This window comes from Benincasa hispida, chromosome 4 (genome assembly GCF_009727055.1).
Source record: "Benincasa hispida cultivar B227 chromosome 4, ASM972705v1, whole genome shotgun sequence".
In the NCBI taxonomy this organism is placed as follows: domain Eukaryota; kingdom Viridiplantae; phylum Streptophyta; class Magnoliopsida; order Cucurbitales; family Cucurbitaceae; genus Benincasa; species Benincasa hispida.
The window spans coordinates 834,572-858,355 of NC_052352.1; the positions used below are offsets into that span (position 1 = coordinate 834,572).

At 31.3% G+C, this 23,784-nt stretch overlaps 1 protein-coding gene across 1 annotated transcript; it reads left to right on the forward strand.

Annotated features, from left to right (window-relative positions):
* The first annotated feature begins 8,678 nt into the window (after positions 1-8,678).
* Positions 8,679-9,687, forward strand: LOC120076419 (ethylene-responsive transcription factor ERF003-like). The gene is made up of 2 exons (XM_039030240.1): positions 8,679-8,871; positions 8,958-9,687. Exons 1-2 carry the CDS (start codon positions 8,789-8,791, stop codon positions 9,424-9,426), a joined length of 552 nt encoding a protein of 183 aa, XP_038886168.1. The 5' UTR covers positions 8,679-8,788; the 3' UTR covers positions 9,427-9,687.
* Positions 9,688-23,784: the final 14,097 nt, after the last annotated feature.

Sequence of the window (23,784 nt, forward strand, 5' to 3'; positions counted from 1 at the left end):
ATAAAGGCATATATGGAAGCTTTGGATATTTGGGAAGCTGTGGAAGAGGATTATGAAATTCCTGACCTCCCAAACAATCTTACCATGGCACAGATTAAATTGTAGTAGGAGAAAAAGACAAGGAAATCCAAGGCAAAGACTTTGTTTGTTTTCTGTAGTCTAATCTACTATATTCACTCGGATTATGACTCTAAAATCAACATATGAGATATGGAATTATCTCAAGTCAGAGTATGAGGGAGATGCAAGAATCAAAGGAATGCGTGTGCTAAATTTGATTCGAGAATTCAAGTTGGAGAGGATGAAGGGCACAAAATCAAAGAGTATTCTGATAGGTTATTGGGCATAACAAACCGAATCAAATTACTTGGTCTACATTTAAGGACTTAAGAATTGTTGAAAAGATTCTTGTAATAGTGCCTGAAAAATTTGAGGCATCTATTTCAGCCTTGGAAAATACCAAGGATCTAACTCAAATTACTCTTGCAGAAATTCTCAATGCTTTACAAGTATAAGAGTAAAGAATAGCTATGAGGCTAGAAGGTGTTGTTGAAGGAGCCTTGCAAGCCAAACATGAGAATGCAAGGAACAACAAGAAGAATCAAAATCTTAATGGAGAATCTTCAGTCAACAACAAAGTAGGAGTTAAAAAGAGATCCTATCCTTCATGTCAACATTGCAATAGAAAGGGTCATCCTTCTTTCAAATGCTGGAGAAGATCTGACACCAAGTGCACCAAATGTAACCAAATGGGGCATGAAGCTGTAATTTGCAGGTGCAAGAATCAATAGCAAGGTAAAGAGGCTAAGATTGTTGATCAGGAGGAGGAGGAGGATCAATTATTTATGGCTACATGTTTCGTGGGTAGTGAATCAAATGAAAGCTGGCTAATTGACAGTGGTTGTACCAATCATATGACTTATGATAAGGAATTGTTTAGAGATTTGAAGCCAACTAACATCACCAAAGTAAGAATCGGCAATGGGGATTACATCTCTGTCAAAGAAAAAGGTACTGTTGCGATTACAAGTTATACAGGTACAAAGCATATACAAGATGTTTTCTTTGTTCCCGACATTAACCATAATTTGTTGAGCGTGGGTCAACTTATTGAAAAAGGCTTTAAAGTTACTTTTGAAGATAAATATTGTTTGATTAAGGATGCAGCTAATCAGGAAATTTTCAAAGTTAAAATAAAAGGAAAGAGTTTCTCACTCAATCCTTTAGAGAAGAAGCAATCTGTTTTTCTTCTCAAGGAAGATGTCACACAGATTTGGCAAAAAAGAGTTGGACACTATCATCATCAAGGTTTGTTACAACAAGAAAAGGAGCTAGCACTTAATGTTCCCAAGCTTGGTGATGGATTTTTTTCAAGTCCACTCTGTTTTAAGATGATTGTGTCAAAGGTTGTTCCTATTTTTTGGGATTAGTTACTTTGTTATTCATGCTCTATAATTGTGGAGCAAGTATAGGACTTTTTGTTAGAGGGTTGTTATGTTAAGCGTTAAATATTGTTATGTTCCTCTTTGTAATGCAAATTTCTATTGTCTTTGGCTCAACAAATTTTACTAAATAATTCATTGCTTCAACTTTGCAATAACAGAATCCTTTATTTTTCTCATATTAGAACAACAATAAGGTACTTAGTCAATTTGGACTAACATCTCATTCAACCCAATCTAAGTAAAGTTCCACCACTAAGGTGATATCAATCCCCCATCTGCATGCAAGTCCATGCTATATGGATAATCGATTTGCACACAAATAAAACACACATCGATATGTTACAAGTCATCTTATTTTATGGCAAGCATCCACTACACCATAACTCATATCAAATCTAGCATGCTTCAATGTACTAATTTCAAGATCTACCATAAATGCTCCAACATACTATGGTTTAAACATACACATCTCAAAGACCATAAGCATTTAATCCAACAACATCAAGATATTATGAATAAATGTTCAGGATTCTCTTAAGGTAGAATTCTACTTATAGAGCAACGATAAAAACATAAATTGATCGTGCAACAAATATGTTTTCCTTGGAAAACTATTTACAAGTAATGCTAAGATTAAACATACCAACAATCAAGATTCTCTTTAGATGAAGGACTACTTACTTGATTAGTTTAATCTAAAATAACCTCATAATCTTCGAGGAATATTGGCTCGAAAATTTGGAGTTAATCCTTTTAAGCACTCCAAAATAACATACTAATGGTGAAAAGAAGAAGAACTTAATTTAAAATTGTGAAATCTAAGGAGATTTAACTCTTATTTAGGAGGGAATTTTCTCTCTAATTTGCCTCCTTTGAAATGAAGTGAATGGTTTGGAATGAAGTGATTGGTATTATTTATAGAGAGGAGAAATGATCGTTATCCTAAATTATTAGGGATCTCATAATTAAAGTAATAGATAGATTAAATATCTTTTTTGAATATGAAACTTTATCTGGAATTCCACATTTTTAATTAAGTAGAAAATCCATAACTATAATAGAAGATAGATTAGATTTACTTTTTAAATATGGAATTTTATCTGATTAGAAAATCTATATATTAATTAATTAAAAAATTCATCTTTAAAGTAGAAGATAGATTATATTTACCTTTAAAATATAACATTTTATCTAATAAGGAAATCCATATATTCATTAATTAAAAAATCCATATTTAAAATAGGAGATGAGTAATACTTTATCTAATTAGGAAGGCTACATTTTAATTAATTAAAAAACCATAATTTAATTAATTTAAGAATCTATATTCTAATTTCCATAATCTAATTTAGGAATTCCATGATCTAATTAATTTAGAAATTCGTATCATAAGTAAATTAGAAATTTCATATATAATCTAATTAAATTATCTAAATTTCAATTAAATTAGAGATTCCACAATTATATTATATCCATATTCTAATTAAATTAGAAAGTTTGTATTAGAAATTTCATAATCCAATTAATTTTGAAATTTATATTCTTATTAAATTAGAAAATCCAAAATAGACCGAATGTAACGAAGGTCATTACAAACTTCCCTCCTAGACTTTCATTCTCGAAAAATGTAGTAACTAATAACTTTAAAATTCCATAATGAAACCCGATTTATAACCGAGGGCGTTATAGGTCTTAGAAATGATGGTTGAGCCATTTCTACCTCAAGTGATGGCCCGATTCGACTTGATCGTGTCAAAATAGAGTTTTGTAAACATGTGAAGAGAGAGAACGAAAGTGTGACTTTGATCAAAGACGCGAGCCAAAAGAAAGGGTCAATACCATGTTATAAAATATCCGAGACAATGAAGGGATGTTAGGGCACGTGATGGAATGAGTTTGTAATAGAACATAATCCAAAACTCATATTTGAGTTGAGCGTTTTGGGTCCGATTTGTAATATAAAACCTATTCCGTTTCGACTATTTTCCACACAACTCTCTTTTACACCGTTTTCACGCTTCATGATCTTATTTCTATTTGTCCTCAATTCCTCATACATTCCAACACTATTTTGATTACATCTCAACCTCCCAAACAGTCCATAATTAGGAGAGTTCATATTTGTTAAATGATATGTATGCGAAATATAGAAAACTAACACACTGTAAGATAAATAATTGCTTAAGAAACCATTTAATTTTTACTGTAACATATAGAACGGAATTCATATTACGAAATCCAAATTTTCGTTCTTTTTTTTTTGGAAGAAATATAGTTCATATATATTAAATAAATAGATGATATTATAAAGAAAATAGGGTTTTAGGTTTGGGGCATTAAAGAAAAGGGAGGGGCAGAGTGTTGCACATGGTTATAGCAGGAATTAGTCTAAAGATCTACCAATGATGTTGATGGGCAATGGAAAATCAAGCCAATTAGTCATCAGTGGGCTGCTGCTTCCCAAAATAATATTCCATTAATAATTTCAATTTCCTTCCCTTTTCAAGTGCACAAATTTTGGATGCTCTATTCTTCAGAAACCGCGTCCGTTTATTTCATTTGAAAGCGAGATTGGTGTTGAATTTGAAGTCGAAGTCGCAATAATAAAAAGAAAACAACCAATTTGAACCCCAACTTCCAGAAGCTTACAAACGCCTGTGAATCATTGAACTAAATCCCACAATAAATATTTTTCACTTTTTTGTTTCTTCTGCATTGGAGTCTTCATGTGATATTTTGGGTTGGGGAGAGAATCAAGCACTTTCTCCACTTTCATATGTCTTTATCAACCAATTTTCTATTATATATTTGGAACCTCATCGAAAGTCTTATATTAATTAGATAAGAGAATGCTTATAAATACATAAGTTAAGATAACTATTTTCATTGGTATGAGATCATTTGAGAATCTTAGTTCCAACGATAGAATGGTAGTATTTATTACTTCTATTTATAAATAATATATTAATTTATTTTAGGTATGCTCATATATTATATTTTGTTTTTTTTTAAAAAAAAAAAATGGTCTAGACCTGGGTTTAGAGAATATATTCCCTAATCTCAACACCAACTTCGATCCCGTTCTGCCACGATTTTGTACATGAATTATAAATTTATAATATTATATATTAATATTAATATTGTAGATTTTATTAAGATAATTATGGATTTTTTAATTATTTAAATTTAAGACTTTATTATTTTAATTCCTTAGATATAATATCTAAAATAGAATGTTCTAATTCTTGAATTTTATTTATAAAAATTATGAGAATTTAGCATTTTAATTAAATCTTTTTAAATTGAATGTATATTATCTCTTTTGTTACCAAAATGGATAATATTTTATTTAAATGAAAGTTGTATTGAATATGTTTAAGGAATTGTTAAAAATATATATTTAATTGAAATAAAAAATTGTTTGAAAAAATGATGACGGAAAAATTTTCTGCATGAGGAACTCAATCCTTGCCGGCAAAGAAATTCGCAGGGACGGGAAATGGAATAGGGGCGGGGACGGGGTTGGGGATGGGGACGGGAAGGGCTTCCCTGTCCCCACCCTGCTCCGTGGACATCTCTAGTTGAGAACCCTCATATCGAATTTAAAATAGGATTCTCTAACTCAATTGACTTAGACTCATGAGTAATAATGCAATCTTTAATTTAAACTAATACAACCCTAAATTTTGGGAGTATATGTATATATCCTTGCTTTAGTTTATATCTATTAGTATATAAAGTTAACATTAGTAGAAACAAACTTATCAGGATGAATGTATAACTTATTAAACATATTTAAAAAAAAAAAGAAATTAAGTGGCTAATTAATATTGAAACTTGATGAATAATGCATATAATCAAAGTTGTTTAAAACGTAATTTTTTGTCGGGGAAGACAAGAAAAAAAAATCATATTTTCTCTTATGTGTGTGTTTAAAGCATAGAAGCAATTAAATTTCATAAGAGAAAGGACCAAAAATGGTATCATCACCCATGTTGTGTGTTGGGCCCACATTACGCGTTTTGTATAAAATGGGTTAATATGAGATGATAATCATGGTGGGGTCCAAATGATTAGACAAATCTACCCTTTTTTGACATCTTTTAATTCATTAAATCAACCCAATCTCCCATTTTTTAGCTGTAAACCAAACTTAATCCATCTCAAAAATAAGTTCCAAATATTTTCTTCACTAAAATTCACACAAATAAATAATAAGTTGTAATTGACGTCAACTCCTTCATTCAAATTTATAGCATCGAAAACACATAAATTAAAGATCTTAAATTGAACTTTTCTTTAATGTTAGGATGAATTTAATTGAAAATGTTGTACTTAACATTCAATTGATTTGGACAAGATAAAAAAGGGAGAGTAGAGTGCAAGAAATGATAAACAAATTGCTTAAAAGAGGAGAAGTTGTTTGTTTGTTTGTTTTGTATGTATGGTGTCCCTACCGCACATGGCCCAACATTTTTATATATATAATATAACGTAAATTGAGAGTTGAAGCATATGGTGGGTTTTGGATGTATATTATATCTAAGAAAAACAAATCTTTGTCATGGGATCTACCAAGCAAATTATCATCCTCTTACAAACATAAGTCTTGGAAATTTAATTTTTCTTCCCCACATTTGCTCTTTCGTGGGATGATGTTCTCCATAACTCAATTAAATGAATACTATGTGCAAATACATGATTCAAAGTATTCAATACTTGTGAAATTTGAGACATTCACTCATCTTTTTTTAAGGTTTACTAATTGTACAACATGATCTAAATAACTTGAACATAGTTCACCTGATTAAGATATCAAATTGTTGTTGCCAAAATATGAGTAGGGTAAAGTGTATTTGATCTTCAATGACAACAACAATGAATTTATGCAATTCAAGGAAAAATGCGATATGTAAGCGAAAGATTTGCACACCAGTGGTACTTGCCACACATGCTTCATTGCTTAAGTTAGTAGAAAAAACATTCATAGTAAGTAGAGTATTTGAATATTAAAGTTGACTTACTTCCCTAGAGCTTTACCACATATTATGTCCATTGACTTACCTCTTAGGTTTTTGAATTACATTTGGTTCTTCTTCTTCCTTTTGGAGTTGGTCCCTTCATGGACATCTTTCCCTTGTGGATTTTCGAGTCGTCGAGGCTGACCACGATGACATGGGCTTTGGCCCTGGTCATGTTTCTCTTTTGGATTACACACTTTGTCTTGGGCTTTCTCTTTTGGCCAAATTTTATTGTCTTCATCATCTTTTTATCTCTTAATGTCTTTTTTGTCCTTTGATCCAAGATAGTTTATAACATAAATCATGAATGAAAAGGTCAAAAGTTTGAATCTTCACTCTTATACGTACATAATAATTAAAACGATTGATCCGTGTGGCATTGGTATAATAAGAAAAGTAGATGGTTGTAAATGGGGGAGGATAGAAGCACAAATTTGGATTTATGGGCACATGGGGGAACAGGGAGAGAATGGCCAAGGAGAATAATTATAAGGCACAAGCAGTGATTCCCAAATGGGTTATGTTTGCAGTTAGAACAACATGGTGCGAGCTCTAATACAAATTTATTCTTCACATGTGCCACCATATTTTTAGCCCATTCCCTAACCATATATTCTTTCTTTCTATCTTTTTATATCTTCCTCTTTTCTAGTTTACTCTTTTTTTTTTTTTTTTTTTTTTTTGGAGTTTCATTTGTCCTTTATCAACTACTTTTTACTTCTTTATTTTCTAAAAGTGTAGGTGAGTGTATTACTAATACCAAAATCCGGATAAAATAGATAACATGACTTTTCCTATAATAACAATAATGAATTTATTTGAAGAAAAGATGAACCTAATCTAAAATGAAGACTACACATTGGTGCGATCTAGTGTTATTATCTTCTTAGATGAGACTTAATTTTGGTAAAAAGAAAAAAAGTTAATGGGTGCAAAAATTAACTAAATGGTGATGTATTTTGGTACATTGCACTAATTTCTAAGGTGTGAAGATTGTCACATTACACTAAAATTCTCCCATGTTATTATCCAATATGACTGCCAACGAAATATTTCACTATTAAATGAGAACAACAAAGCTCTAGATGAAATTGGATGTTGGATAGAAGAAATCAAGTCTCTTGTAAATTGCTTTGAATGTCTTACCTTTATTCATGTTCTTAGAAATTGTGATCTTCTTGTTGATTCCATTATTAAGTCTGCTGGAGAAAAGTCATATGTTGGTTTTTGGGTGGATCATTTTCCTTATTTCCTTCGTCTGGTTGAATTAGATGTACCTTCTTGCTTTACCCTTTGAGGCATTAATAAAAATATTTTTTTATTAAAAAAAAAAAGAACTATTGATTGACCTTAAGAATGGGAATCATCACAAAATTCCAAATACAAAGAACAAATAAAAAAAAAAAAAAAGTGATTTTCACACTTTTGTGTGGAATCTCCTACTTAAAAGATCATTCATCTATTCTTAATCAAGTACGAGATTCACAAGTCAAAAACCATTTCATAAATACTAACCATGAAAACAACGGAGAAAGATTCTTTATTCTTCATTCATATCAATATACTTGAATTTGAATTAATCAAACTTTATTCAATTAAATTCATTAATAAGGTAGAGTTGATTTTAAAAATTAAGTTAGATAGACTATAAAAAAAAATAATAATAATAAAATTAACATCAATCTTACTAGCACACACCCTACTTAACAAACACAATAGAAATGTAGATAATATGACATGATAATAGTATATATATTAGACTAGACAAAAATGTCGTTCATCAATAAAGCTCAAACAAGTTACACATATACCTTCAAAATTAAGCAAATAAAAATAAAATAGCATGTATTAAAAGACTGCAAAAAAAGAAAAAAAGAAAAAGAAAAAGAAAAAAAGTGGGCCTTCCCAAATGGAAACTAGAAAATAGTTATGAAGAGAGAGAAAAAGAGATGAACGAATTTTCTAAGTTTGGGTATTTGTTTTGTAGTGAGAGCAAAATCTATTGAAATTTTAAGATCATGTGAATAAAATTTGGTGAGTTTGAATTTAACACTTGACCTATAATATATTATTCAATATTCCTCACATGCATTTGCTATCAGCCAACTGCTAACTACTGGACACACACACACACACACACAAAAATAAGAAACATTATGCTATACTAGTGGGACCCTTCTTCTCTAATGACCAAAATTGCTTGACAGTTCAATATTTGGAAAATGGCTCTCAATTTGTCACCATTTTTGTCTACAAAAACCCCCCTCTTTTCCCACTCTCACTTCAATTTACAATCACAACATTCAACTTCCCTTCTTCACTATGCCCAGACCACAACAGAGATTCCGCGGTGTCCGACAGCGCCATTGGGGCTCTTGGGTCTCCGAAATTCGCCATCCCTTATTGTAAGTCCAGTTCTAAAGATCATAAGTTTCAATTTTCACTTTAACGTGCAAATAAACTGATGTATTCAATGTTCTTGTAAATGTAGGAAAACTAGAATTTGGCTTGGTACTTTCGAGACAGCGGAAGATGCTGCGCGAGCATACGACGAAGCTGCGCGCCTTATGTGTGGACCGAGAGCACGTACCAACTTCCCTTACGATGCTTCTCTCTCTCGCTCCTCGTCTTCTCGCCTTCTCTCAGCTACTTTAACGGCTAAGCTCCACCGTTGCTACATGGCGTCTTTGCAGCTAACTAAGCAATCCTCCTCTGCTGCACGTCGCCCTCAAACTGACTTCTCCATGGCATCCGGCATTGCTCCGATCGAGCGAGTGGAAGCGGACACTACATCGACCGCGAAGAAAATCAAACTGGAGAGCGTGGATTGCGGGGAGCCGTTGATGATTGAGATATTGGATGATGATCATATACAACAAATGATCGAGGAACTGCTTGATTACGGCGGAATTGAGCTTCGTTCTGCTTCTGTTATGCAACCTCAACCCATTTCACATTGACCGTTAAGTCGTCTTCTTCAACTATAAAATTTCAACTCTAATTATATGTACAAAATATCAATTAATTTAGCTAATTTAATTAACCATTAAGGGAGAAAAAAAAAAAAAAAAAAAAAAAACTTTTGATCGTTTGAGGTCATTATTTCCTCTTGGCCAATCCAGATTTGTTTCTCTCTAGTTTGGCCAATTGAGTGGCGGCGCCCCCAATTTATTTCATGTAATATTTTCCAAACTCCTCTGCATCACATTATTATTAATATACAGTCCTTATTAGTAACTTTTTTTGCTTAAGTTTTTACAAACCATATTGGATTATAATTGAGGTAATCTCATTTAACCCATTAATCATTTCTCATTCTGGTCTTAGATACTCACATCAAAGAGAAAAAAAAATAAAAATAAAAAAGTAGTTATATATTATATTATTTATAGCTATAGTTTTTTATCTTTTTCCTGAAAAATCACTTTCAATGTGCAACAAAGTCAAACTCTGCAAATAGGTACAATGTCTATAGACTTTTTAAACATTCATTCAAATTTTGAATTAACGTAAATGTATTACCATAGGTAGGCAACTTGGTAAAAGAGCCCAGTTGTTTGAATTCTCTCTTGTTGGGTTTGTTTTATAAAATTGATAATGATATAAAATACTGTAGGTTTCTTCAAACCACGTGAAGTAAATTAAACCATATAACCTCTCCACTCTTTAGGTGGTTAGTTAAATTGTGCAATCCAATATTTTTTTTCCTATTTAGAAGATTCATATTGACTCTTCCCCTTATAACTTTTCTTTTTTTTTTTTTTTTGGTATTTTCATTGCTCTTTTCATTATGTCTTAATTTAAATGATAAAGTCATTTATCTTTACTGTAATTCAATACCTTTTGAGAAAAAAAAATATATCGCAATAATATTCTCAACTCTTAGGCGTCGTTATGTGTGTGATGATAAGGTAATCCCCTATTAATTTATCAAGACTTCGGACTTTTTCTCTGTTTTTTTCTCCATAAAAGTTAAAATTCTTGCCTACTCTATAAAGGCCTGAATATTTAAAAGGTAACAAATCATTTATCTTTGAACAAAATTATTAATCAATTCTTCACTTCTAAATTTAAGTCATGATTTTACCTTTTTTTTTTTTTTTTTTTTTTTTTTTTACTTTAATCTAAAATATCATATACTAATAGTATTGAAAGTATGACTAAAGTCTCACATGGTAATAAAAAAAAAATTTATTAATAAGAGGTTTTTTTTAGTGAAATTAAGTGCAAACTTTCAAAAGTAATAGACATGTGCTTCTTTTTATTTGAGAATGAAGGTTTAAATCTTCATACATCCATTTGTGGTACTAAGAACTTACATCTTAATTGAAGAATATATCATACTACTATAAAGATATATAAAAGTTTTGAAGTATTGATATATTATAGAGATTAGAGATCAATATCGTCATTTATTATGCTTAGTTTGAAAGTTCTTCGACGCATGATTCGACGGGTTGTTTTTTAATTATCATAAAACTAGTTCAACTCACATTAACATTTTTTTAGTGTAACAAGTGAGATATGAAATTCGGACATTTAACGTCAAGATAAAATAAATACATACCAATTACCATTGAGTTGTATTCAAACTTTGACGTTCACATTAACTATCTACTATATACAAATAAACAAACAAACAAAAAAATCAATTCCTTCTCATCCATTGTTGCATAGTTTTGTCTAAAATATCGTATTATTTAAAATTTTATTATTAATATTATTTTTCGTCGGTTCAACAATATAGGATGAGAATTCAAATATAAGAGAGTAATGTTTTATTCTAGTTTAGTAAGGCTCACATTGACTTATTTAAAATATTGTTTAATGAAAAGAACTCAAGGTTGGATATTTAAAAATACTAATAAATATCATTAGAAGATGAGGGATAATTATATTCACTTTGGTTAACTATTTCTTCTTTATTAACAACCTAAATTGAGATTTAAACTTTTCATCTCAAAGAAAGAGGTAGATATCTTAATCATTAAACTGTACTTATGTTACGTCTAAATGTTAGCGTGCAAATAAAAAAAAAACAAGAATATACATTTCTTCTTCGGTGTGTTTTTACAAAATGTCTACAATTACTTAAAAAAATGACACAAAATTTTATAAGTTAGATCAAAACATAACCAAAATATTTTTGTTGGAAGCTTTGTCAAATTCTTAATTATAACTGATAAAGTTCCAACCTATTAATGTCATATCCTTGTAGTAGTAGGAAGGCTACTGTGTTGAAAATATGGATTCATTTTTGGGCAATGTTGTGAGATATTATTTTGGACCCCACTTTATTTTATTGAATAATTGGAGTAACTTATAGGACAATGAGAAAAATGGGTTGAGATTCAGATGATATTTTTCCTAATTTATGACTATTGTGTTGATATTTTTTTCCCCATTTTTTTCAATCTTAAGGACTGAAAAAAAAAAAAAAAAAAATTAGCCGTTATGGATGCAAGCTAGCTCTACCCATCATCATTAGCCATTATCATCACCCCTATTAACTTTATTTTGACAAAATGATTCTTTTACGATTAAACCTTTATTAATTTGTCACATTCAAGAAATAAAGGTTATTCAAAAATAAAATTTTAAAGACCAATTTTTGCATGATATCATGCAGTATTAACATGGTTGATGTCAAGATTCGGACCGAAGAAACATACCTACCTTTCATGTGATGCCAACAATGATTTTGTTTAAAGAGAATTAACATAACTTATAAAGGAAAAAACAAGCATAATATCACTAGGGATGTTTAAATAATCCGACAACCTGAACAATCCGGACTACTCAACCCAAAATGTAAGAGTTGAGTTGAGTTAGTTTTGATCTTGGGTTAGGCTAGGTTAAACTGTTTTTATTTTTGTTAGGTTGGGTTGGATGGTGGGTTAATTTGTGAATTTTTAATATTTTTTTTAAATTGTTATGATATTTATTTTTATTTAAAGTTTACAATAAATATCCTAGATATTTTGTATTTAGCATTTGAATTTTATGAGATTTTAGTTATTAGTTGTATGTTGTATATAAATTTACATAGTTTTAATTAAAAAGAAAAATAAGTTATAACATGACAACCCAACTCAATCCAACCCAACCCGAATTTTAAGGGTTGGGTTGGGTTGGAGACATTATTTGGATCATTTGGGTTTCCAACTCAACCGAATTTTCGAGTTGGTCCTAAAAATACCCTCAACTCAACCCAACTCAATCCATGTATATCCTTACTTTCCACATACACTCTAATATTTAAGTTATAGAATGAAAGAGTGTGGAAGCTAGTGAGTTTGAAAGTAGGATTCAAATTACCTCACTCGAGTTATAATGGTATTTTTATAGTATACTTTTACTTAGGTCTCTTCCTGTCTTCTTCAGAAATCTGACTATTAGATAGTTAAATCAAATATTTCGTGGACTCGTTGAACTGGAGCATGCTAGGTACACCCTATGTCCAGATTGAGTAGTTTTTAAAGATATGTGAAATCAATTTATCATGTAGCTTTAAACAATTTATTAAGCATGATATACAAATATTAACTCCGTCAAATTAGTGTAAATACCTATTAGACATAAAGTTGAAAGTTTAGGAAATTACTATAGAAAAAACCAGCTCTTTTCCCTTAATTTTAGATTTATCCTTTTGGTTAAAAATTACCTATAATAAACATTAAAGGGAAAGAAGACAAAACAAGAAAAAAAGAACAAAAACAAAAACCTAATTTACTCATGATTTCTTATATAACGGATATTTGTTTTTTATATGTGTTTATATAGTGAATTTTGAATTGATTTTTTATCCCACTAGTTCTCATATAAGATATTTAATATATGTTTCCTTATATTTAACTTTTCACTAAGCTTTTATTCCATATTAATCTATTTTTATTTTTCAAAATCACATTAAAATAGTTCTTAAGGGACCGGGCCTCCAATTAGGCTTCAACTATTAAAATCGTTCTTTGTTATAATTAATACTATTTTATAATTCTCAACTAGTTACAGTCAACACTATTTTAATATTAGGATCCAAACAATATAATAACAACCCACTAGGATCTCTTCCAAAACAATCAACCAAATAATCGTTCTCCGATACACCACAAATAAATCACCAAATAATCACCAAACAATCAACCAACAATGGATAGCAATAAACCACAAAATTTTGGAAGACTAAAGACAAAGAGCACGCACAAATTATACGTGGAAAATCCCTTCAATGTGAAGAGTAAAAATCATGGGAACTATGAGAAGTCTGCCCTTGTCAACTTCTCTTATTATGATAAAATTGAGGGAAAAAAATCCAAATCAGTCATACAAAGGTTCACTACCTACCAATACTTTCATACATAAAAGATGAACACTTGAGAGATAAAAATAATGAAAACCACCCAGTTTTATATATTCTATTCGGCAGTAATTATAGACAAACTAGAGCTTTAAACAACGTTGTAACCATTCAAAATGAGACCTTATGTGTTCCGAACAGGCTTACCAAATTTCAGCATAATCCAACAGTTCAAACTCTTGCATTCGACAACTTTGTGGAAGTTGTCATTGAAAAATCGAACTACTGTCTTTCTCTCTGATTTTCTACTTATTTTTCACTCTTTTTTTCTTTAGGTCATCCCCATATCACATAAAAGAAAACCTAGAGCTTTCAAGATGAGCCAATCTAAAAAATTAGCCACAATTAGAATCACAAAACGCAAGTTTAAAATAAAGTCTTGCTTGTGCAACAAGTGGGTTGGACACCCACAACAATCTCCCTCTCCAGCCCAACACGAGGAAGACTCAATCACATCTATGATCACTTGAACCTCATCTTGGTAAGCTTACTATAAAGCTTAATATTTCTTCCCAGAACTACCTTAATTAACATATCTGCATAGTTCTTATCGGTGTGGATTTTCTTCATATTCAACCATTTTCTTCGTAACCAATGGTATCTAATGTCATTGTGTTTAGTACGAACATGATACATTGAATTCTTGCACAAATCCATAGTACTCTAACTATCACAAAATATTACATACTCTCCTTGCTTCAAATCCAACACTTGAAGGAACCTTTTAAGCCATAACATCTTCTTGCTTGCTTCCACTGATATAATATACTATGCCTCAGTTGTGGACACTGCTACATATTTTTATAGCTTCAATCGCCATGAAATGGCTCCTCCTGAAAATGTAAACTCATAACCTGAGGTAAACTTTTTGTTATCAAGATCACCTACCATGTCTGCATCAGTATAACCTTCAAGCATAGGTTTGCCATCTCCATAACACAAACTCAATTGGAGGTGACCTACAAGTATTTGAAGATCCACTCCACTGTTTTTCAGTAAGTCTTACCTAAATTGGATAGAAAACGACTCACTAGACTGACTATTGTGTAATATCAGGTCCAGTACACACCATAGCATACATCAAAGAAGCAACAACAAAAGAATAATTAATGGAGGACATAACTTCTTTCTCTTTCTCTGTAGTAGGGCAAGCTTTTTTACTTAGCTTAAAGTGACTTGTTAACGCTATACTAATAGACTTAACATTCTTCATATTAAATCTTTCCAACACTTGTTCAATATACTTCTTCTGGGATAACCACAATTTTCTAGCTTTTTTGTCACGAGAAATATCCATACCTAAGATTTGCTTTGCAGGATCCAAATCTTTCATGTCAAATGATTTGGACAAGTCTTTCTTCAAATTTTGAATCATATCTATATCTTGTCCAACTATCAATATATCATCTACATATAAAAGAAGAATGATAAAGTTTCCTACAGGAAACATTCTAAAATACAGACGAATCAGCTGTAGTTCGTTTATAATCATTGCTTATCATAAACGAATCAGATTTCTTGTACCTGTTGAATTTTATGTCCTAAAACTCGTAGTTTGTAAATTGATAAACATATTCTGTTTTGTTTTTCAATAAAATTGTTATTGAAATTGTAATCTTGAATCTAATAAACTAAGGTCCTGAGGCTATTTAATGTAGACTTGAACTTTATGTGATGACATAAAACATTGATCAAGTTCGAGTATATAGCCTAAAATGGTCTATAGTATAGGGATAAGGTTGGGCGCCTTGTTCTGAGGACACTATGGATGCGACCTACTTTGTAGTTAGTACAAACGATGTGATCCTAAATCGTTTATATAAAGATAGTGAGTGGGGGCATCCTATGCAATGAGTTTGTATAAGACTGGACTACGACTTAGTCACTTTTGCTTTATAACACCGTTTACTATATAAAACTGACTAATTCAGATTTGATGACCTAGGTAACTCGATCTCAATCCTGAGCTAACTATGAATTCCTGTTTATTCGAGATTATCCTTAGATCTGCATGGGTAAGAGCAGCTCAACAGCGCTGGCTCAATAAGCCTCCCATTTCAGGGTTAAGACCGGGTAAATAACTGGGGACATATGGTGCAAGACGGACTTTACTTCTACCCATTTCTAGTGGTAGTAGATAGGTTGTTCCCTTAAGTGCTGACTTCGGAATTAGAACAAGGGGCCCCACCCTCTTACTAGGCTGAGAGGGGCTCGATTTGTTGGTTGAACCACAAATCAATTGTTCTTTAGAGATTCAGTGGGACTGAAGAAACAAGAAGTGTTCTCAAGGGTAAAACGGTATTTTGACCCAGCCAAGACCACAAACAACCTGTGAAAGATTGACTTACTAGTTATGGTTATATCAGATGGACAGAAATATATCTACAGTGAGAGGAGTGCAACTACGGGACTTCAGTGGAATGACCCGTTAGTTAACAAATGTTGATTAATTAGGTTAAAGAGTTTTACCGGTTAATCTCGGATTGTTGGAGCCCATGATCTGTAGGTCCATTAGGTCCCCCTTGCTAGCTCATATGGATTAAACTTAGAACAGTATGTTGGATTAATTCGAATTGTTCGAATTAGAAAAAGGGATTAAAACCGACAAGTATATGCGATATCGCTATCGGTTTTTTGTATGACACTCTATATTCAAATGTGATTTGAATTTTGAAAATATGAATGCAGATTCATGTTCGAGAGGTCAAAATTAGTCAAGATGGTCAAAACTGTAAAAAGTCAAAGGGTTGACTTTTCGCTAGGGAAAGTCAAAGTTTGACTTTGACCAAATGAAAAAAAACCATTTTGCCCTTGACTAGAATTAGTAGAATTATCCAACATTTTTGTTGGATAATCCCACTAACTTAAGTGGCCTATGTGTAAACATTATAGAATTACACATAGCCCACTTTGGTTTAGTGCTTTGTGAGGTGTTTTTATTCTTGGTGAGCTTTTACATGTATTAGATGCATGTAATTGTTTTATAAACGGAATTTTTTTTTTAAATAAATTTTTTCTTCAGCAAGCTTAATTTTCTATTTTTTTTTTTTTTGTTTCCAAATTCTCACCAAAACTCCCTTTTTCTCACATTAACCTTGAATCTCTCTTTCTTCTCTTTTCATTCCTTCATTCACCGGGTCCCACAACCCGGTTCTGAGTCCAGAGAATAGAAAGGAAACTCTAGTGGTGGTCCAGTAGAGTTCGGGTCGAGATTCAGCGAGAAAAAGCATTTTTCAGGAGCTACAAAGGTTGTACACTATCCCTTTTAGTTTACTATTTTTTTTTTTTTCTTTTGCATGCTAATTTTCTTTTAATTAGAAGCAATTAGAGTATAATTAGATCCTTATTCCGCTGCGTATATCCCATGTNAAAGGTTGTACACTATCCCTTTTAGTTTACTATTTTTTTTTTTTTTTTTTTTTACATTTGCATGCTAATTTTCTTTTAATTGAAGGAAATTAAAGTGTAATTAGATCCTTATTCCGCTGCGTATGTCTCGTGTTCTATCAGTACCATTGCCTTGGTTCCTGTCTAAACCCTTAAAGACTCTTCTTCAACCTGCAAACAAGTTTATTTTTCCATTTTTCTTTAAATCCTTCAGGTTGCTCCATGTAGATCTCTTCATGCAAGTCATCATGTAAGAAAGCGTACATCAAGTTGCTCTATCTCAAGATCAAGACTTGCTGTTAATCCCAACACTATTCTGATAGGTGTCATTTTGACCACTGGAGAGAAGATCTCATCAAAGCCAATGCTCTTTTTCTAGTTGCATCCTTTAACCACTATCTGCTTTGTACCTAACTACCTTCTCAACATCCTTCTCTTACTTAAAAACTCATCTGTTTTTCAATACTTTATTGCCCTTTGGAGGCTTCATTAGTTCATAGATTCCATTCTTTTCCAGGGAATCTCCTTCTTCATTGAATCGAGCTACTGGTCTTTTTCATCATGAAACAAGACCTCTTGATAGTTCTCTAACTCTCCATCTTCGCTAACTAGAATGAACTCTGAGCTTGGATACCTTGTTAAGGTTTAAGCACTATTGTGATTTTGAGCCTGAGCATCCTCCACTTGGGGAATAGGTTGCTCCCCCTACTCATGAACTTCTCCATGAATCACTTCCTCATATACATCTTCCTCATGAATTTCTTCATCAGATGAAGACTCAACAAGATCATCATCATTAACGTAATCTGGTTCATTACCATCAGGTTGTATCTCACCAACATCATCATGTACCTCATCAACATTCTCATTTTTCGACTTAACAACAGGAGGAGCATAAGTAGATTCATTAGTAGTATTAAAACACAACTCTAAAATAGAAGTGTACCTTGTACTAAGAGGTCTGCACCCTTCTCATGCTCAAAGAATGTTACATCTTTACTTCTCACTACCTTTTTCTTTTCTGGATCGTAGAGCCTATAACCATACTCTTCATCATCATAACGAACAAAAATATATGGATTGATCTTCGAATCAAGCTTTGACATTTGTTCTTTAAGCACATGCATGTATGCCTTGCTGCCAAAGTTTCTGAGATGCACATAAGTGGGATCATGTCTCTTCCATGCTTTCATAAAATGTCTAGATCAAAAGAAATTGATGGAGATCGATTAACCAAATACACGGCACATTGAACTACTTCATCTCAAAGTTTCTTTGGAAGATCAGATATTTTAAGCGTACACGTCACATTCTCCACAATGGTTTTATTCATCCTCTCGGCAACTCCATTGTATTGTGGTGTGCCAGACTCTATTCTCTCATGTCTAATGCCATGTTGTGAATAATAATACTTGAACTCATTCGAAGTATACTCACCACCATTGTCAGATCGAAGACACTTCAATTTTCTTTCGGTCTCCCTTTCTACCATGACATGAAACTTCCTAAAAATCTCGAACAATTGACTTTTTGTCTTCAACATATACACCCAAGTTTTCGAGTAGCATCATCAATAAAAGTGACAAAATATTTATTGCCACCAATTGACTCCACCTTAATAGGCCTACAAATATCAGAATGTATTAACCTTGCCTTCTGGTGGACTTCCCAGAAAAGGAAGTTCTATATTGCTTACCTACCAAACAATGATCACAAGGGTCAAAAGAAATTGTTTTGTCAACAGGTATAAGAAATTTACATGCCAACAATTTAATCCCCTTATCACTCATATGCCCAAGCTTTTGATGCCATAAATTTGGAGAATTCTTTTCTTATATTGCATTCAACTCAGAAGAACATATGCTCAAGTTTGTTTTATAAAAAGAACAACACATCATCTTGAGCAATTATTATTAAACCCTTAGACAATTTCCACTTACCATCACAAAAGATATGTCGAAATCCTTCGTGATCAAGGATATTTGCAGACAACAAGTTAAGGAGTAAATTAGGAATATGACACACATTCTTTAATGTAAACGTGTACCCAACAGTTGTCTTCACACGAATATCACCTAACCCAACTATGCTAGTTGAGCTATCGTTTTCCATTTTCACGCTACTAGAATCACAAGATTGATAGTTTATGAAATACTCTCTTTTGAGAACACAATGGTATGAAGCACCTGAATCTACCACCCACTCTGTGTTTGAACTCTCTAAATGATAACACTCATTAGTTGCACAAATCAAGATGACAACATTGTCACTCTGAGAAATAATTGCTACAGTATTTTTATCATCTTCCTCTTTTTGTTAATCTTACTTCTTACTTTGTTTTTTCTCCTAACGATAGCAAAACTTTTTTATATGAGTAGGCTTGTTACAATAATAATATGTACTAGTCTCTTTATCTCTAGACTTAGACCTCCTTTTTGAGTTACCACGGTCTTTAAGTCCCTTTCTCTTGCTTCTTCCACGATTCTCAACAACAAAAGCATATTAATCATCAACTCTCATCTCCTTTCTTCTTATCTCTTCATTGAACATGCTTTATTTGATAACATCCAAAGACAAAAACACCTTCCGGGGTAGAGATTATTAATAGTCACAACCAAGGCTTCCCAACTGTCCGACAAAGAACTTAATAAGAACAAAGCCTGAAATTCATCATCAAAATCAATCCTCATAGTAGTCAACTTGTTAATAATATCCTGAAAGTCACTCAAATGCTCAGAAATAGACTTTCTGTCTTTCAATTTCAAACCAACAAGTTGCTTGATTAAAGAAGCTTTGTTATGTGCGGTCTTCCTTTCATAAAGACCTTCCAATTGCTTTCTCCCAACTCATTTGGGTCGGACTCTTTAGACACTTGTTGAAAATGCTAATATCAATTTGTTGCCTAATAGTCTTCAATGTTTTTCTAACTTTTTCTAACTTTTTCTTTCATTTTCTCTGGTTTTGTAGGTTTAGAAATTGTGTCATCTGCTTTTGTGGTTGTTTCAATTGGATCAAATAAATCTTTGCAATATGCAAATCCTCCATCATCGGTCTCCAGATGGAATAATTGGGTGATGACAATCTTATCATTAAACTACCTCCACCATTACTAGTAGACTCCATGATTAAATTAAAACCCACTTTGATACCAATTCTTAGGACCCAAACAATATAACAACAACCCACTAGGATCTCCTCCAAAACAATCGACCAAATAATTGTTCTCTAAAACACCACAAATAAATCACCAAATAATCATCAAGCAATCAACCAACAATAGACAACACAAAATTCTGGAAGACTAAAAGCAAAGAGCACACACGAATTATACGTGGAAAGCCTCTTTGATGTAAAGAATAAAAACCACGGGACTTGTGAGGAGTCTACCCTTGTCAACTTCTCTTTTTATGACAAAATTGAGGGAAAAAGAACTCAAATAAGTCATATAAAGGTTTACTACCCACCAATACTTTCATACAAAAAAAAAAAAGAATACTTGAGAGGTAAAAATAATGAAAATCACCCAGTTTTACAGATTATGTTCGACAGCAATTACAGACAAGCCAGAGCTCTAATCACGGATCCAACCATTCAAAACAAGACCATATGTGTCTCGAATAAGCTGAACAAATTTCAGCACAATCCAATAGTTTAAACTATGGCAATCGACAACTTTGTGAAAGTTGTCGTTGAAAAACCGAGTTGTTGTCTTTCTCTCCGATTTTCTGCTTCTTTTTCACTCTCTTTTTCCTTAAGTCATCCCCATATCACATAAAAGAAAACCTAGGACTTTCAAGATGGGTCAATCTAAAAACTGTAACCTCAATTGGGCTCACAAAACACAAGTTTAAAATAAAGTCTTGCATGTGCAACAAATAGGTTGGACACCTACAACATTTAAAACTCCATTTTACTATAGTTTTTACTATTTTACATTCATCGTTTTTTATATATATTTAGTACAATATTTACTATTTCTTTGTCAAACTAAATAGTTTACACTTCAAACACATGGTATTATAACCCAAACTAAAATAAGTTACTCCAAACACAAATTATTATAGTTTAACTATAATAACTAACTTAGTGTCGTAAAGGTGTCCTAAGAATCTAAAAAGGCAAACTTGGACACCTCATAAACTAATTTGACGTACAAAGATTTGGTAAATTGTTTGACCTAACTCAAATGATTAACGTCCCGAGGACCCTTTTACGTCATTTCATTTTCGGAAACTTTCATATTTTAAATAAAAATAATGATAGTTTAGAAAAAAACGGTGAAGCCGTGAAAGAGTAGTTGAAGTAAATAAGATTTGTGGTTGGAAGTGATCGTGACAGACAAATGAAAAAGAGACACGTCAGTAAAACAACCATAATTAACGGGCTGGTGGGATAACAACCCGCCATGGGCTTCACGGATCGCTACAATGCACGATTAAGAGTAGGTACAAAACTGGGCCCAATTATGGTAGTTTCATATCCTCAGGGCCCATCATCCCCAATGGCGCCACGTGGCATTAATGATCATTTTCAAAATTTCTCATTATTGGGATTTTATTATTTATATATTTTTCAACATGTTCTACCAAATAAGTCACTGTAATTTTCAAATTTTTTGAAGTTGTCTTTGTCTAGTTGATGGGATTCAAAAGTTTATTTTAGTTTTTCTTTTCTTTTGGGTTGATGGAGGTTTTAAACTTCCAAAGTTTGTATATTCAATAAATCGAAAGATTTAAATAGATTTGAAATCAACTTTGTCATGTAGTTTTAAACAATTCATTAAGTATGATATATATTATAGAAAGATTAAAGTCATCGAATTAATATAAGGATCTATTTCACTCGAAATTAAGAATGGTGGTAGATTACTAAAAAAAAATATAAATAAATTATCAGTAAAGATATGATAAGTAAGATAAGGATCTATTTCTTATTGATATTGCCATTTAGATATGATAAGCAAGATTTTTTTTAAAAAAAAATTAAACTACAAGTTCAATGGTTTCTTGGACATAAAGCTACATAGTATCAATATCATTAACTAGTCCATAGAAAAAATCTAACAAAATTTCTAGGTTCACTACTAAACATAAGTAATGATATAGTATTTGAAGTTCAGTTGATAATAATTTAGTCTTTATACATAATTTTGAATTTGTAACAATTTAGTCTCTACATTTTTTAATGTTTGCCTCCTTTGAAATTTGTAATAATTTAATTTCAATCATCAAAATTTTCTTCAAGTTAAGTGTCAACTTTTATAATGTAACGACTTAGTCTTATAGTTTATATTAAAAAAAAATCCCAATCAATTTATTGATCTACATATGTAAGAAATTTCATTAAATCTTAATAATTTTTTCAAGTTCAACTTGTAGATTAATAATTTTGTTAGATTTTGTTAGTTTTTTTTTTCTTACTAATATTGCTATTTAGATTCTCAAATTTTCAATTTTGTGTCCAACCATTAAACTTGAAAATGTGGTTAATATGTTTTTAAATATTTAATTTTGTGTCTGATTAATCTTTGAATTTTAAAAATTTTCTTTTCTCTAATAGGTCAAGTTCAAATATCTATATTAGACATTTTTTAAAAAAAAGTTGAGAGATTTATTAGGCATAAATTTGAAAGTTTTAGAAGCTATTAAATACTTTTAAAAGTTAAAAAAAACTAAAAAGACAAAAAATTAAAAGTTTGAAAACTAAGGTTTCGTTTGGTAACCATTTTCTTTTTTGTTTTTATTTTTTTAAAATTAAGTCTATATCATCTATATTTCTTATCATAGTTTACATCTTTCTTAAGTATAATTATTGAAATTTTAGCCAAATTCCAAAAACAAAAACAACTTTTTGAAAACTATTTTTTTTAAAAAAAAATAGCTTGGTTTTTTAAATTATTGGTGAAAAGTAGATAATAAAAGAAGAAATTTAGAGGTGAAAATAGTGTTTATAAACTTAATTTTAAAAAAATAAAAATAAAATAGTTATTAAATGAGATTTAAAGAAACATGAACTTAAAAAAAAATCGTATACTAAACTTACATTATAACAAAAAATTTTAGTAAGGTTTGGAGTGTTAATTAATGAAATCTATTTGGACATGAGTGTAGAAACTAGAGTATATATGAATAAAAAATTAAGAAAAGCAAGTAGTAAAATAAAAATAAAAATGACAAAAAATGAAAATTGGTATTTGGGTTCCCGAAAGCCGAAGCAAAGCAAAAGCCAAAATTCGCGAATCGGGAGAAAATTTGCCGGATTAGGGAACTCATAGTGTACACCCCAAGGAACTATCTATGCTCTCCCTTTTCAAAACTTTGTCAAATTAATATACAAATCACTAATCTATGCTCCCTTTCAAAAAGTTTGGGAACTAATTATACAAATCAATATTATTTATTTTAGGGTTATTTTCAAACTAATCAAAATATTTCTAAATATAACAAAATATCGGTATTTGTATTCACAATCTATCACACATAGACTATCATATTTTCTTGTTATTTATAAACATTTTCAACAACTTTCTTCTTTAAAATAATTTTCCTTTTAGTTTACTTAATTATTCATGTAT